Below are 17390 nucleotides of genomic sequence, written 5' to 3' on the forward strand. Positions count from 1 at the left end.
ATGAAGGCTCCTGGCTGGGCTGAGGCTGTGTTGTTGTTCCTCCTTCTTAACATAAATGAGGAGTGAAAGGTTTTATTGGAGAGTCCTGTTATTTTCTTTCCTACACCAAAAGCTTCAGCAGCATCATGGTACTGCTGGAAGGGCGACTTGCTGGCAGGCAGTGGGAAAACGAGCAGACAAGTTTACAGATAGCCACACTGGCACCATGAGACCTTTGGGTCCAGTTAGTCTTTATTCTGATGGCAGCATCATCACTGGGGTGCAAACCCAGGTTTCCACCAAAGTGGCTGAGGAAATACTGTTCTAGGCTGATGAAATGATGAAAAACAAAAGTGGAGCTGGTAAATAAGTCCAGATCTGTTATTCATTGAAAACTGTCCATCAGGTAAAATGCAGAGGACCCATTTTCTGTACCAGGTAAAGTTGCTGATGAACTCCCTCTGCACAAAGAGGTCCATGTATGGATGCGTGAAAGTGCTCTCCAAAGCCTCGTCAGCAGCTGTGCTGGATTTATATACACATGGCTATAAGGAACAGTGATTTAAAATAACTGAACAGCCACTTAACTAAAGAGCTTTTTGTGATATTGTGATTTTATACCTGGAGCCTTGATATCGATGAGTCTGGCACAGCACAGTGAGTGATGCTGTATGAAGAGCTCTTCTCGGTGGACCCAGTGGGCTGCCTAGGCTTCACTTGCTCTATAAGAGCAATAATCAACTGTATGTGTTAATGTGAACATCTCAACCATGGTGCTGACAGCATTTGCAGCCCACCATCCAGGCATACAGCGTGATGGGCTGTGCCACCCCAGACCTCAGGGCTTTTCTGTCTCCCCAGATCCAGGATTTAAGGACTTTTTGTTCCACTCAGAAGCAGTGTGGATATGTCCAGCAAGGAGCCAGCTGGCTGGCAGAAGGGGTGCTTGCTGGTTTATTTTTGTAAAGGCATAATGTGTCCTTAACCTGAACTCCTGAGTGCAAGATATTCCAATTGAGCAGCAAGAAGTATTGGCCTGTTCTACAGGTAACATGAGCAGCTGAAAGAGGAGTTGAAAAAAACACCCAAAAAAAGCTAAAGAATATTTTTGAAATTTCCTGTTTCAGACCATAAACCAGCCTCTAACTTCTGGGCTCCTTCCTCCAAACCAGCCTGCGGTTGGTAGCAGAACACCAGATAATACAAGTCCCTGGCTCTGATCCTGCTCGGCAATTCCTGTGGATTCATGCAGCTGCATTTTATGTCTGTGCACAGCTGGGGGTCTTCTCCTAGTTGGTTTTGGCATCAGTTTTGCTTATGGATTTAGCTAAGTTTTTAATCTCCTCCTCAAGCTTCTTATTTTTCTTCTCCATGTCCTCCCGTAAGCGCTCCACGTTTATCAACTTCAGCTCCAGTTCCTCAGACTTCTTCTTCTCCCTCTCAATGTCCTGATTCAGCCTCACCACTTTGGCCCAGACTTCATAGTTTTCCTTCTCAAGACTGCAAAGAGAAATGGAGCATAAAGGACTGGATCAGAAGAGTGCCAGGAAGTCATCGTCTGGCTCTTAAGGAGTCTGCGTCTGTGTCATTAAGCAATAAAATAAGCTAGAGGTGCTGTACTGATCCCCTGACCCTCAATGGCCACACAACATGATGCAATAAATCAATACAGGTGATATATAATAATATGATAACAATATGTGAAGCCATAATAAACTGATGGTTACAACTAATAATGTAATATTGCTACTGCCGAATTCTGGGTAGTATAGTGGCACAATATTGTAGTAAAAACAAGAATTATGACAGTGTAATTACTGCAGAAATATTATAGTGCGATACAATGATGTAATAAGAACTATAGAGTATTAATATTGTAGTAATACACCATTAGCAACTATGGCATGAGGGTACAGCACATGAGCATTGACTTTTAGATAGCCTACTATAATACTATATTTTATCATCAGTCAATATTAGTATAATATTACTCATAAATAAGTCTGTGCAATACTAGTGTTGTAGTAACTTGAACTGAAGACGTCATACTCTCCAGAAAGCAGCAATCTGCAGTATGTTACCTTTTAATTTGTTCCTCGTAGTCGTTTTTCTGTACCTCCATTTCTTTTTCCAGCTTCAGGATCATCTTTTGCAGGAACTCCCTGCTCTCCTGATCAGGCTTGGAGACCTCAGCAGGGCTGCCGGTGGGACTGGCTATTTCCTTCGGCTGGTGGCTGGGACTGGGGCAGGGTAGAAATTCCTTATCAGAGACGGTTCTCGAAGGGCTGGGGCTGGAGCTGTTGCCTTCCTCACTTTCTGCCTGGGAGGTAGGAACATTATCGTAGGTCGAAGCCCGGTGAAGGTCGAGCAGCTTAAAAAGATCATGAGACAACGTTCTCTTATGTCCGTCGGGGAGCACGGAGCGTATGCTGCTCCCAGGGGAGCTTTTCCAAAAGTCACTGGCAAATATGTCATTTTTGTCATTGCTGCCTTTGTCCGCTGGAGAAGCAGCTGTCAGGAAAGATTTCCTGTTAGGTAAAGTCTGAGTTCTTTTCCTTGACTGTGTTTTCCACATTCCCAGTGTATCTTTGAACCCGTTATCTTCTCTGGGTGCACTTGAGCTCGCAGCTGGTCCGGGGGCACTGCTGGCATTCAGGTCATCTCTCTGTAAAACAGACCCGTGGCATTAGGACAGCCTTGTCCTGCTTTGTGAGCAGAGACAGGTTGCAGCGACTACTGTGACTGCAATATTTGCAAAAGGCACATTTTAACATGCTACCGGGAATGGCCACAAGTTTTCCGTAAAAATTATTTGGGGTTGCACCATGTTTTCCATTTAGAAAGAACTTTTTGCAGAGATTCTTTCTTTCTGAGAAAGGCCTTTAATCCGCATTTTCACTTCACCAGCATGAACTGAAAATGTTTCATCTATTCTGCCTTTTAGCTAAAAAACTTTACGAGTTTTCATTTTTGCCAGAACAGCAGAGTTTCCACAGGAAAGTGGAAAATTTATCTACATCATTTTCCTGATGTAGATATTCCAGGGATGACAGTGACAGCTCTTTACCCTATTAATAGCAAGCACTCTTAGTTGCTCGCTGCCCCATTAGGTCCCATAATAATGAACACATTTATTAAACTCATGTTTTATTAGTTCTCTGAGGATCTAGCCTTACTGTTTGTCTTTGGATCAAGCTCTCTGCCCTGGGCGCCACAGGGTCCTCTGCAGCGTCCCAGCCCACGGAGCTGCGTGGGATGGGGGCTTTCTTGTCATTTTTGTGGGCAGGTGGGGAGGGCGGCACATCCTTGGACACGGGAAAGAGGTCTGCATGGTCACTTATCATCACAGTCATCACTTTCTGGATCTGCGGTGTGCCTGCAAGACATTAGAGATCTGTCAGTGGCGAATTCAATGCAACGGGCTTTCTTCCACCCACGCTTGCATTTTCTGGTTGGTCTTTCCAGTGTCCAAAATGGAGATGCACATAGAAATGCAGGTGAAGATGAGGAGCACAATCATAAAACCAAATAAAGGGAGGGATTTTTATATCACTCCAGAACAGCAGTAGTAGACCATGGAGCAACGAAGACAGGAGTCTGCTCAGCTGCACTGAGCCACAAATTGTGTGTCTTTGGCTCAACAAGGAAACTGCAAGTATCAGTTATAGGAACAGGCATATGAATATTGGGACCGTTTGCGTGTGATATCTATAGAGCAGAGCAGTCTTTGGCCTTAAAATATTTCTTTTATTAGCTGTGCTTCATCTGTCCTTGCACATGGGATTACAGCCTGGCTCAGCTAAACAGTAATTTCTTTGAGTTTCCTTTGTTTCCCGAAGAAGAATTTCACATGTTCCTGCTCTAAGCAAAGGAAAGGTGACTTCATCAGATTCCTGAATAGTTTGAAATCTGTGGAGGGAACACACAATGCAACTCCTAAAGGGAGTTTATGTCACCATAAACACATTTATAGCTTAACTAACTTAAGGCTTTACTCTACCCTGCTATACTTACTGTGCCCAGGCACGTGTCTGGCTTATATCCATGGGTCTACTGGAGAAAATTTTTAATTGCAAGATTGTGGATGCAACTGAGTATTTCAGCATATCAAGTGCTCCTATGCCAGTTATTCCAGGAGTCCCTTTTACCTCTCATAATAATTGCAGGATCCTCTATCTTGGGTCTGATGAGATTCACTCCAATCACTGTTGCTAGGTTATCCACACTCATCTTGTTGACGCTAGAGTTCAACTGTATTTCATGTAGAAACCTGTCAGCATCCAAGGGCCAATATTTCAAGTCAGAGAAGGAAGACTGCAAAAAGCCTTACACACCCACTGGTGTAAAAAAAAATTTAAAAATCAGTCCGTAAGCTCCTCCTCTAAGTCCCAAGGACAGAAACATATAGTTGCCTTATAACTGCAAACTGGAGCTGCGTCTTATTGGTATCAGTAGAAAAACCACCACCATGGGATGAGCTGCTCACCCAAAAAAAAAAAGCAAAAAAGGAAGGGAAAACCCACCATCTAATATTTAATAACCAGAGAAAAATCACCCAGGCTCGGTGAAACCCGACAGTTTTGTTGCACAAGGGTTTGTCCAGAAAAACTACACTTGATTTTAATTCTCAGGGATTCATAAGTGAGTTTTAGGGTAGGCATTTTTGCTGAGACTGGGTCAACGTGTTTATCTCCATGGCTGAAATTCTCCCTTTACAAAAGTTAGGACCTGGTGCCTCGAGGGGAACCAAAACATGGCTTAGGAGAGCTCTCTCTCTGGAGGGGTCAGCCTCTGCCTTTGGGATGATATTTCTACTCACCAGCACCAAATCTGAGCCGTTTTTACCTTGTGCAGAGGACTGACCTGCAGATATAGCTGAGAAGGTTGTAGTTGTCTCTGGGAAGGAGGGACAGTTGCTTCAGGAGTTTCTGATGGCCCTAAGTGCAAGTTAAGAAACAGCTCTATATAAAGATTCACAGCTGTATGCAGACTCAAGCATGGCTCTTGGCCACTCCATGCATCCCGGTATGGTCTCACCTCTTGGCATTTGCTCGCCTTGGAAACTACATTTCTTTGGCAGACCAAACATGGACATGGAGAAGCTTTCGTACAGCGCTCAGCAAGAAGAGGCAGCCCATTGCCCAGCACTGCTGCTGCCCCAGCAGCAAAGGAAAGAGCAGGGTCCCCTCCAGCCCGGCTCGTGTATGATGAACTCTTCGGAGATTGCTGATCATGCCTAATTTCCTTGCATTTCTTGTATATAAACATTTAGGACATTTTTAACCCCAACGACCTTGAAGTGAAACAACCTACAGGAAACATTTGCCCTTGAAATACAGGACTGAACACTGCAGTTCACTGAGCTCATGCTGCCAAGGATATCTGCCTTGTGTATAGGAACAGCATGCATGAGTGGCTTTTCTGCAGTGGAGGGGGCTTCTTTTCCACCAAAATACATAGTTAGGAAAAGACAGTTCCCATCTGTTTCTCACTTCTCCCTCGCCCAAATCCCCACTTCCTTCCTTGCTCTGACCCAGAGCCCTCCGCGAGCTCCGCTCTCAGCCTGGGCTGAAGACGGCTGCAGGAGGCTGTTTCCTTCCTCTCTTGGTTTCCACACTCGCTGTTTACTGCAAGGGCTCAATGAAAGGAGGTGCTGAGCAGCTCTTAGATCTGCTGCAGAAATTTAAGCTTTAAAATGGATAAGCCCATGTTGTCAAGTTGTGAAACCCCACTGGCTTTGGGAGATTTTATCTTTTTAAATTTTTTTCCCCTTTTTTCTTTTTTTCAGCTTTTGAAGCTCAGTAAAATGCACAACTATATACGCACCTGGCATCTGCAGCTCACAAAGCCCCGGAACTGAAACGCAACTGATTTTAAGGCCAGAAGGAGAGAAAGAATGCATCTCTACCTTTCTCTCATCCGCATCCAGCACCTGACCGCAGAGCAGGAAATCCTCGTACTGCATCCAGGGCACAACTGGCTCGGGGAGCTCCCGCAGGTAGAGTTTGAACAGAGAGGCCACGGTGTGCACGTCCGTATCCCTGCAACGCGCAAAGAGCCTCTCCTGTGAAACCCGCCAACCCTACCCCGCTCTGAGAGCGCGAGGTTATATTTAAGCTCCGTGTATAGATGCAGGAGACAGAGAGAGATAAATAGGGAGGCCAAAGCAAGCTGGGGGGGATCTATAGGGCACCCCAAGCCAGGGAATGGCCCCAGCTGGCAGGAAAATAACTGCTTGGTGGAGATTTTCCCCACTGTGGGGCTGGCAGGTCCCCAGTGTTCGTACCCGGGCTGAGCCTTCCCAGCCTGCGTTTGACTCATGAGGGTTTGCATGCAAATAGTCTGGTGTTCGCATGTTTGGCAGGCACTCCCCGCTCTGCGCGGAGCTGGCGAAGCTTGCCTGGGGTTTTTAAGATTAAAAGCAATTACTGAAGATGTTCTGCCGGGACAGATGTTTGCAGCTTTGCGTACCATATAGTTTACATTATGTCAAAAGGACACTGTCAAGATCGTAAGCCTCTAATTTGACCTACCTTGAAGTCGCTAAACTGTTATAAACTTCTAGCAAAAATCCCCCAGGTCATTTATTTTTAGGATTGGTTGGGGTTTTTTAAATACTATTATTTTTAACAAAGGCATATAACCATAGGGGAACTTTTTCAGAACTGTATTTTTGTAGAGCCTATAAATACACACCATTAGGTATCCTGGATGCCTGGGCTGTGACAGCAGCTTTCTAACGCTCCCCACTCAAACCTGCCATGCTTGTGCACACACGTGTGCCTGTGAAAAACAGGCTGTGAAGATGGCACCGAAGGTCAAGCCAGCATCCTGCAGCTTTTAGGTCACTGGAAAGCTCATTATTGGCCTTCCTCCTCACTAAGAAAATGTTTTGGTTGAAATGCCTGGGGGCTGCAGTCACCCTGAGATCACTGCAGCAATGCTCACGCCAAGCCCTGCAGCACAGGGTTAACATCGCAGGGTGCTGGGAAAAGGGCCAAACGCCCTCGCCATGCCCTGCTGCAAAACAGCTTCTGCAAAAAAGAAAAAAGGCTTCACCCTCCTATGACCCCCATACAGGTTACAACAGGAAAGCTCTCAGCAGGACTCTGGCTCCCAGAAAGCCAGAAATATCCAGCTGCAAAACCAACGGGCAGGATGGTTATGCTCCCAGCACAGCCCTGGCTGTACTTTGCCCAGGGCAGGGATCATCCAGGTAAAAGTGCTGTGGTTTTCCCTAACAAGGCTGCATAAAACTAGGAAAAGTTTTGCGGTTAGGGACAGGCCTGTGAATACAGAGACAAGGCCCCTGCGCTCCACTTACTTAGGCAAACTGTTTTGCACAAAAGTCCGGGGAAGCTCCTGGTTTTGGGTGCTCGCCTCCCACAAGCACCCCAGGTTTTGCCAGCAGCTCTCGGAGCTCAGGTGATACCGTACGGAGCCGCTCCCTGGGTCCACACAGATGGGGCATCACCACAGCCAGTACCAGCCACCTCCATACGCATGCGGCAGCCTGGGCACTCCTCGTCGCCGTTACGGTGGCCAGGGCAGGGCAGGAATTAAACCAAAAAGCCTCACTTTAGGTGCCGTGGAAAGGCAGGACCCACTTTTCCTTTATCCCAGCACAGGGGTCATTGCTTTCACCAGTGCAAACCATCAGGTAAAGCCCCAGAGCGGTCTGCACGAGTGAGCAGGGGACACTGGGCGATGCTTTATGCAACCGGAGCCAAAACCGAGGGGTTCAATTCTGACTTAGGGCTGGGGACAGGTGGGAAACCTCCCGAGAGACGAAGAGGCACCTGCGGGGCAGCTGGGCTGCGAGCTGCCAAGGGAGGGCTTTATGAAGAGATGCACCTTTCTTTTCTCATTTGGCACAGGGCATGGCAGAGGGAGCAGCAGCAAACGTTTCTCTCCAGCGCCTATCTCAGACCTACGGGCAGGGACCGGCAGCCCTCCCAGCTTTAGGGAGTTTGCCATTTTCCTCGTAGCCCTGCAGAGGGAGGGTGTCAGGAGGATGCAGCACCCCAAATCTCTCTCTCATCTCTGTACGGTGGGGTAGGGAAAAGCAACAGCAAAAAAATATCATGGCTATGGGCTGGCAGGGAAAGGAGTAACTTCTACTGTGTGCATTAGGGTGTTCTCTGAGCTTTTTTGCGATCCTCTACTTGCTCTCCTTTCTCTAAACCTCTGCCCTTAGCTGACGGGCTGTGTAGGCTCTTCCTTTTGCCTCCTTCCTTGGCTGCTCCTGCAAATGATAATTGCTGTGTGGGGCCAGGATTTTCCTAAATGCTGTCCTTTATTTCCATGAATCTCATTCTCGGCACCATCTGATTCTGCTTTCGCCTCCCTTTGGGGTTTCTGCTGAATCCTCTTGCCTTGTCAAGCCCTTCTGGAGGATCCAGGTTTCCTGCAGGGCACTGCTGGGATCTCTGGGGCTGCTCTTCCTCAGATTTTGGGGTGTATGAGACCTATCTGAGTAAGAGAGGGGGAATCCAGCGTTACCGGTCAAATGATGGCCTCTCCCCAGCATCGAACGCGTCTCTGAGCTGTTTCACCAGGTTGTCCTGGCCGGGGAGGCGGAAGATGCCCTCCTCACTCACGCCGTGCTCCCGGATGAACTCGGTACACTTCTGCACCAGGATGGGGACCTGGTGCTGCCCGAATTTCTGCTCATAGGCCATGGTCTCCGCCAAGCGCTGGCCGAACACAGCTAGAGAAAGGACAGAGAGGTTAGAGGAGTTCTGCTAAAGGCACATGACCTGCCGGAGTGCATCAGGTGCAAATGTGAGAGCACTGCCTGCTTTTCTGATAGCATAGGAGCTACAAGAAGTCTGCGAAGTGGGGGACAACAGAACTTCTTCCAAAGAAATAATAGCAAAATGAAGCCTTGTTCCTCCTCCAAATAATTAACAGTTCTCAAAAGATTAAAACCAAGCAGTGAGCCTTGTTTTTTACCGTGCCGCTTGCCTGCCTGGAACAGGGTGCTGATACAGAGAGAGACAGAACAGCAAAAAGGCTGATGTGAGGGCACGGGGAGAGAAGGCAAGCTCATCACCCAAGGGTGAAGGAGAGAGTAAGCACAGGAGACCACCAAGAAATAAGAAAAGCAGCCTTGCAGAGATTTGGAGCTGGAAGTCTTACTGGTTTAGTTGCTTTTCTTCCCCTCTCCTCTCACCCTCCAGAAACTCCCCTGTGCCAAGCAGAGCAGTATTTTGCAGTGGGGGGTACCTTTGAGCAACGGCTTTTTCCTCCTGAACTCGCAGCAAAAGAAGAGCTTGAAGGTGGGAAGGCAGCAGCCAGCAACCCAACTCTTCCTCCTTGGAGCCTGGGGCATGGTAAGAGCAGACAAATCCCAACTCGAACTTCCTCTGGGATATTAATGGCAAAGGGTCCTAGGGTCTTCTACCATATTTTTGCCCCAGCAGTGCTTGTGATGTGTTCATCTCGTGCTCTGAAGGCTGAAATAATTCCTGTGCATATTCCAGACCAGGAAAATGCAAGTGAACTCTCATCTGGAACCACAAGGCTTGTCAGCACCTGCCTGATCATGGGGGTTTTTCATTTATGACTCGCTTACACTTTTAAATAATGAATATAAACCTGTCATTGTGCACAGTAAAAGCAGATAGCTTTTTTTTTTTGCGCCTCTGCTTTGGTAGCTGATAACTAATTGCTTATTTTAACTGCAAGCTGGCAGATGTGTTAATTTGGGGATACCTCCCTGGGGCCAATGGGATGGCCATGCCAGCCCACTCGGAAGGTGGCTCTTGTAGGGTGGCAGCCAGCCCTGCAAAAGCCCTCCGAGAGCTTGGAAATGCTTTTGCTGTTGCTTCACGCTTCGCAGCTGCTCTGCTTTTGGTATGTGACAAGCTTACAGCTAGCTAGGTCACATGGGGCTGCTTCTAGGTAGGCTCTTGCCCAAATTTCCACCATGCAGTGGGTTGCTTTAAAAGCACATGTTGCCTCAGCTTGCATTGAAAGCAGAAACCTGAAGTGTGAAGTTTCAGGATCTGTTAATCTGTGTATTGTCGTAAAACGCAGCTCCGCAGCACACGCCTTCTCTGCTGTCCTCAATGCTCTCTGTGCTACTATAAACTTACATTTTCTATTGTATAAGGTCACTTTATCCAGCTGGAAGAAACTGGTAGCCTCCTAAGTTTAAGCAAGGATCAGATGCGGAGTTGTTATTAAGTATTAGAGCCAGGTGGGGCCATGCCATGAAAATTTCTGGCTCATGCAATCCTAATTTCAGATGAGTAATGCTGCCTCCCCCAGGGCACAGCATGTTTCAGTTTAGAGGCAGAAGACACCAGGGTTGCAGACAAAAACCAGCTGTGTCATCATTTAGGTGAAGCCCCTCTGTGCCTATGGCTCAAAGTGGCAGTGCCTGCTCACCTCTGAACTGCTGTGATTTATATTAACACAGGAGCTACAGGAGACCAGAGCTGCATCGTGCCTGTCTCACACAGCTGAAGGGTATGGGTTCTATAAAAAATAATATGAATAGTCAGGGAGGGAGGGGAGGCTCAGGATGACCATCTGGGCTAGAGCTCTTTTGGAAGAGACCTAGAGAGACTCCCAGCCCTGTTTCATTGGTGCATCTTTTCAGGAAGAGTCTGGATAGTTCATCCTTATAGGAACGTGGCCAGAGTGACCTTTGCTGCTTCCTTTGCAGGCTTCACCTGTGGTGGCAAATTTACAGTGTGCTCCTTTCCGATCGATTAATGTTTTATGTTTCATGTTACTTCCCTGACCGCAATTTTGTCACGGCATAAATGCATGCCCGAGGAGGCTGGAAGCAAAGATCCCGTCGCCGCAAGCCTTGCCTGCACGTGCAGAGGGCGATTGCATGGCCAAGGCAGACTCTGCAGAGAAAATGGGGGCAGAAGGGCTGACCTGAGCAAGAAAAGCAAAGCAAGGAAATTAGCAGGTGAAAGGCAAGATTTTTCAATGCTTTATCCCTGAACAGAGTTGTTTACAAGCACAACATTTTCTGGGGTCGATAAGTCAATGAGGAAGTTAGCAAAAGATGTTGAAACCAGCCCAGAAATCTTCATTCATGCTTGACTGCCACTTCCTTAATATTGCCCATGTTTGCAGCAGACCCAACACTGCAGGGTCTGCTCTCAAGTAGGTTGAGAGGCATTTGAAGTTGCAGTCACATTGCAGCTTAGTTTTCCAGTTTCAAGGAGTTACGAGCCCAGGTTTGAAATCCTCACACAAAAGCACTGCAGAGCATGAGACGGTAGGAAATCGCCTCTCCAGGAGCTGTCTCTGCTCCCCATTACCTCCTGACGCCGACCCCAGCACTCGCCGGATGGATTTAACCCATTCCTCCATCTCAGACTGGGAATTAGCCATGAGCACAAAGGTGTCCTGCCCTGCCCGGTTCTGGTCTCCAGACACCCCTGCAAAGAAACGTTTATGCGTCATTTATAGAGAGAATTGGACGAGAAAAGACACATTCTTGTTGTTTACTTTGCTAAATGCTTTTGGCTCCAAATTTCCCCATTAATGTCTATTTGTCTGTTAAATGAAGCAGCACTCTTGCATTTCGCCCTTGCTGAAGGTCTGCAAGAAAGGAACAGAAACTGCTTAACGTTGCAGCTTGGCAAGGCTTCTCAGCATGGGACATGGGCACTGACACTGGGCCCTCCTCCAGCCCTGACATGTGAGCACTGAAAGCAAGACATTCGTTTTCACGTGCAACACAGCGCCGTGGAGACCTTGAAAAGAAGTGGGAACAAAAGGACTGGCAAAAAGACTTGCCCAAATGATTTTGGGTGAACAGTCCAGCCCAAAAGCGTGCAACGGAGTGAAGCATCCTCACCTGGGATGATTTCGAAGATGAATTTCCCTCCTTCCTCTGGGTTGCTGGCCACCTCCTTGATGGTGCTTCCCTGGAGAGACAGGCAGCCCTAGGACAAAGCAGAGCAGGAGCTGCAGATACCCGAGTCCCATCTCGGCGAGGCTGACACTACCATGTGTCAGCACTGAGGGTCGACATCCTTTCAGGTTGCAGGAGCTGGTGGCCTATACCTGCATGCTAAAAATGACTTTTCAAACAATAAGGGACACTTCTTAAATGCCAGCTTTTCTGATGAAGTGATTCTCAGAATGAGAAAACTGGTTATTTTGCTCTTTCCTTTTTTTTCCCCCCCTTGTCATGTTTTTTTAACCCCTGTTGGGAGTAGAAGAAGAAAGTACAAAGGGGAAGGGACTTGGCAAAACACCGGCGCATCCTGTTTCTGCTGCACCAGAGCAGGAAAGCTGTTCCTTTAACACAGCATCACTTAAAAACAAAAAACAAACCCAAAGCTTGCAGGAGAGGGGTAGAGGAAAAGAAGAAGGGAAGGGAAAATAAAAAAGTGAAGTGGAACACAGCCATTTCTTTTGGGCCTTCCTTTCCCCAACTGTCATGGTGAACACGGGCAACTCGGTCCCCACTGGAGGGGACGGGATGGGTGGGGACCGGCCAAGGCATGTGGGGGCCAAACAGGCATGTGAGTCAGCACCGGAGGCCTCCCAGGGCAGGAAATGAGGCTGCACCACAGAAATTAAGTTTCTCAGCGATTTCAGCCCTCCTGAAAGCCACTGGGCTCCTGCGAGCAGTGGGGACCATCAGTGCTCCAAAAGCCTGAATTGCAGCTGTGTCAATCAGAATCGTTGATGGGATCAGAGCGGCTCGAAATGACTCGGGATGGTGCACCGGGGGGACGGCGAGGGCCGCCAAAAGTGCCATCAATAGCCATAAGCTTTTGACAGCACTTTCTGTTTCTACATCTCATTTACAACTGGGGAGACTGCTCCTCCCAGTCACCCCTGAAACAGGGCAAAGCCAGAAATAGGACCTGGACGCCGGCGGGCTCAGCCCTGTGCTGTCACCCTGAGGATCTACCGATCGCCTTCCCCTCATGAGTGTTTTCTATCCTGAGATGAGTTTTGCTACTGGTAACGATTGGTACAGAGAGTGGCTTTTCCAGCAAAGGGGAGGACCTTTCCCTGAAATTTCTCAAAACGAGGAAAAGATTGTGGATATTCAAAAAGTGAGTTCAGGTATGGAGAAAATGGTTGAAAAATGAAAAACTTATCCATATAAATTGGGAAAACAACCTGATTTCTTCCTGGCAAGTGTATTACAATGCCTGCCCTGAGAGACGGTTTATACGGGCGAGGCAGAGGGCTTGTTAGAACCCAGAGGGGATGAAGATGGGAAGATGCTGCTGGAGGGCTGCGGATGTTGGGCACTGGTGCAGATGTTTAAATTGTGCCCAGGTGGGTGATCACACTCCTGTTTTGTGCAAAGGGTTGGGTGCACGTTGTGCTGTCCTGGGGATCTCGAAAAGCATCGGAACTGACATGCTCCAGAGTGTGCAGCGAATTTCAAGCCTTTTCCCGTAGAGGAAAAGGCGTCAGGGCAGGTTTCCTCTGGCCGCATGCAACGGGCCGGGGCGGCAGCTGCGTAACACGAAGCGCCACTGAGCCTTCTGCAAAGGACGGGGCTGGGCCAGGTGGGACACAAACCCGGAGAGAGAGATTTCCTTCCCTTATCCCTCCGGCTGCCCTCTCCTGTGGCAGGAGGTCCTACGGAAGCAGCTGCCCTTGCTGTCGTCTGTCCAGCCCACAGGCTTGCTGTGAGCTCTGCCTGGGGCAGATCCTCACGCCCAGGCTATGCTGAAAGTCCTGCTTGGTTTTTTTACCTAAATCATCCTGTAAGATGTCTTTCCCACCAAGCGCGTGGCTGAAACCTCTCTAAGAGCTCCCATCATCTTGTGTACCCATTGCTGTACCTGCCATCACAAAAATGGTGGCGTACCGAGCTCTTTTTCTCCCCAGACCGTTTCTGTTGTCTGGGAGAATGACAGCAACTTTCTAGTCGGTAACTGGTTTTTTCCGAGCACTCTGTTCCTTGGGCACAGAGGGACGGAGCACCCAGCAAGGCTTGCAAGCACTTTAAGAATTTAAGTGCAGAGATGATCCTGATCAGGATATCGCATCTCTGTTACTGCCCAAAGGCGGAAAACCTCTTTAATACCCTACTCCAGGCCCATCCTAAACCATTTCCCTTCGAGCAAAGCTGTAAGAAGAGGGAGATAGAGGACCGGCAAATCCCAGCAGCCTCGTCCTACCTGTGGTTTGACATCGTCCTCATCCTTGTAGTAGTAAAGCTGCTGGCCCTTAAGCACGAAGTACCGCTGCTGCCAGTTCTTGACGATGGAGCGCTGCTTTTTCAGCCAGCCGATCTTCAGGGGCCGCTCCAGCGGGCTGGGGGAGCCCGGCCGGGCGCCCGCTGGCTCGCCGCTCATCACGCTCTTGGAGCGGGCTGGCAAGGGAAGCGCGGGTTCGCCGCTCATCACGCTCTTGGAGCGGGCTGCCAAGGAAAGAGAGGGACGGTTTAAGCTACCACAGAGCGAGCGGCTCTCTGCCCCTCTGCCTGTGCTGAGCAAACTGGCTGGAGTCTTTAAAGGAAGTGGCTGCAGTATCTGTCAGTATGCGCTTCCTTTTTCCTGCGTGGGAGTAATTGTCTTGCAAGCGAGAAGAAAATCATTAGCTTTTTTTTTTAATGGGAGTGTGTGTTTGTTTTATACCCACCCCAAAGAGCCTGCAGCAGCCATAGCAGAATGACCCAGCCTGGCTTAAAAAAACTGTTTGGAAATTGCAGTTGTGCTCTGGGAGAGGGTTGCCTGATGTTTCCAGCAGGGCAGTTCTCACACAATGGGACTGGAAAGTCTCCAAGGGTAGAAAAAGTGCCAGTGTGGATTTACTGGCTGGGCAGAGCCAGTAAATCTCCTCTTTGCATCGCATAGACGAGTCCCATTGGTGCCACCGACCATCGGCAGAATGGCCCCGTGGCATCTCTAAACGCCTCTGTGACAGTAAATGCCTTGGGAGGGATCATTTCCAGACGGGATTTTTGCCTCTGGACCGGGCACTGCGGGACCCCAGTGCCCACCCAGCTGGCTAGAGTTAGCATTTGTGGTCGCAGGGCAAAAATAATACAACTCCGGGGGAATTCAGCTTCACCGGTCTCTGCACATGGTGATTTCCTGAGGTCTTACATCTCCCCAGCCGATGGCACCTGGCTGGGTCCTGCGGGCGAGGGCGGTGCAGGATTCGGCCCCTGAGCCCAGCATTGCTTGCAGAGGGCATTCAGGCTGAGCCAGGGCTGAGAGGGACGTGTTGTGCAACGCCGTGGGGTGGGGGAAGCTGTGGCAGCCCCGTATCTCTACCCCCAGATGCCCGCTTTTCCCCCGCGCTGGTCAGCGGAGCAGAGAGCTGCAAAGCTGCGTTAGACACGAGCGTCGATGAATGCTGGTGTCAACCTGAGTGCAAAGGACAAGCTTAAAAATGGAGAAAATCACCCGCCGCTGCCTTGTGATGTTTGGGATGGGGGTATCTCACGCCTGAGCGGGTGCTCCCATTGCACAGACACCCACAGGGAACATCTGCCTGCAAAACATTTTGCACCCGGAGCCGGAGCAGTTAGGCTGCTGCAGAGGTCAGGGGTGCTGCAGTTTAAGAGGGTGCCCAGCTTCCCCTTCTGAAATCCCCCGGAGCAAGAAACCCTGCTGTGTTTTGCCTTTGTCCTTTGGAGCAGGCTTGGATGGGCACTCCGAGCTCATGCTCCCCTACGAAACTGTCGCAGGACTGCAAATCACCTCCCAAAAAATCAAGAAGGATTCTGAATCCAGAAATCAGCCTTCCAAGCGCAGGGAGGATGCTGCTTGTATCTCAGTGTCTGCTGATGGGGGATGCCCCCTGCGGAGGATGTGGTTGTAAGCGAGGGTCTTCCAAAGGGATTTGCCAGCCACCTCCCCTGAAAAATGCTGGTACTGGGGATTACCCTGATGCAAAAACCAAAATGGGGTTTCCGAACTGCACTTCAAGCTCTGGGCAGCTTCTTCGCTCTTTGCCAAAACACCTGCATTACCCAAATCTCATAAATATTAATATAATTCTCAGCAAACTGCTCACGAGCAGCATCGCTCCTCTCCGTAAATCATGTTCCTTCATGTCTTGCAGCTGCCGCCGACCCCACGGGGGCGAGGATTTTTGGGGAGTGATCCACAGCGGTGGAGCGGCCGCCAGGAGCACGGAGGCTGCGGGGTGCAGGGCTCTGCCGGCCTCCTGAGCGAGGACTTTGCTCCGCAGGAACGACAGCCCGTTGCCAAAGAGCAAATCCCGAGGGGGTCGGCTCCAAACTAGCCCTGTTCTGCAGAAAGCAGCACTCCCACGAGCCAGCACTCTGATGCCTTCCCGAATTTTGCTGTGTGTTCTCCTACCTGACCACAGGACCTCATCTGCCCCTCGATGAAACACATGCTGATATTCGCTCGGTTTAATTAGCACTAGCATTTGCAGAGGGAGGTCTCTGTACCAAGCACCGATGACCACAAGGGCTTAATCTGAAGTGAAGCTGTTGCAACGCAGCTCGCAGGGTCCTTACTCACACCCAAACGGGTGGAAATCAGGAAAGAGCCTCCACCCATCAGCTCCGCGTTCAGCCTTCCCCAAAGAGCTCCGCTCAGCCCAGCGGCACTGATACTCCACCAGCACAAGACTTGAAAGGAGAAATTGTGTCATTTATGAAAAATGCAATGTCTTACTGTCTGTTATCAGAGATATTAATCTCCCCCTAAGCCCATCACGGCTGCATCAGGGCTCCGCACCATGGAAAGGAAGCGACCTGGCAGGCACTGCTCTCAGCCTTGAGCTGAAATTGCCTGGTCCTTGCTGGAAATAAGGTTTATTTTCTTCCTCTTTGCAGCCTTGCCCAGGTGCATAAGGAACGTGCATGCGGAGGGTCCTGGGTCCCCTCTCTTTAGCATCAGCCCTTCTGAAGCACCAGACTCAGCCGTGGCTTAGCCGTGTTCGTGCACGTACGTGCGCACCCGTGTGAACAGGCAGGTCTGTTTTCCCTCTGCACGATACAGCTCTCCCTGCACTTCGGGCTCATTTAAGGCCACGGGAGCAGTTTGCGGGATCCTTCTTGCCCGCGTTGTGAGCACTCCCCAGCCGCCATCCCCACCTCCGGGCTCGTGCAGAGGCCTGGGGAGGGAGCTGCTGCGGGGTGCTTGGCTTTGCAGACAGCAAGGCCATTTTTGCCCGCTAGAAAGTTTTCTGCATTCACAAAACCAGAACTACCAAGGCTGCGGCTCCCTCCCCTACTACTTCTCCATGCTTCTACCTTTTGTGGCCAGTGCAATGCCCAGCTCACGTGCAACGCCCAGCTGAAAATTTGATGCGGGACTGGGGCAAAGCTTTTTCTGCGGCTCTCACCAGCGTCGTCCAGACCTTGCAATCGTCTCCTTCAACAACACATCCCTGCCGCCCTCGGCCTGCCACTCCTTGCCACTCTGGCAGGCCAGGAAAGAGCCACTGAGAGCAAATGTGGTGGCCCCCGAAGCGTT

At 49.6% G+C, this 17390-nt stretch overlaps 1 protein-coding gene across 1 annotated transcript in view; it reads right to left on the bottom strand.

Annotated features, from left to right (window-relative positions):
* Nucleotides 1–1268: 1268 nt before the first annotated feature.
* Nucleotides 1269–17390, bottom strand: part of ARHGAP25 (Rho GTPase activating protein 25) — an 18297-nt gene continuing 2175 nt past the window's right edge. Inside the window, exons 2-11 of the mRNA XM_010285783.1 lie at nt 14109–14302; nt 11810–11897; nt 11268–11387; nt 8482–8689; nt 5888–6020; nt 4843–4916; nt 4128–4249; nt 3156–3355; nt 2061–2644; nt 1269–1479 (exon numbers count right to left, since the gene is read on the bottom strand). Coding sequence (XP_010284085.1) covers nt 1269–1479; nt 2061–2644; nt 3156–3355; nt 4128–4249; nt 4843–4916; nt 5888–6020; nt 8482–8689; nt 11268–11387; nt 11810–11897; nt 14109–14302 — 1934 coding nt within the window. The remainder of the gene's footprint in view (nt 1480–2060; nt 2645–3155; nt 3356–4127; nt 4250–4842; nt 4917–5887; nt 6021–8481; nt 8690–11267; nt 11388–11809; nt 11898–14108; nt 14303–17390) is intronic.

The sequence above is a fragment of the Phaethon lepturus genome, unplaced genomic scaffold, assembly GCF_000687285.1.
Source record: "Phaethon lepturus isolate BGI_N335 unplaced genomic scaffold, ASM68728v1 scaffold6034, whole genome shotgun sequence".
In the NCBI taxonomy this organism is placed as follows: domain Eukaryota; kingdom Metazoa; phylum Chordata; class Aves; order Phaethontiformes; family Phaethontidae; genus Phaethon; species Phaethon lepturus.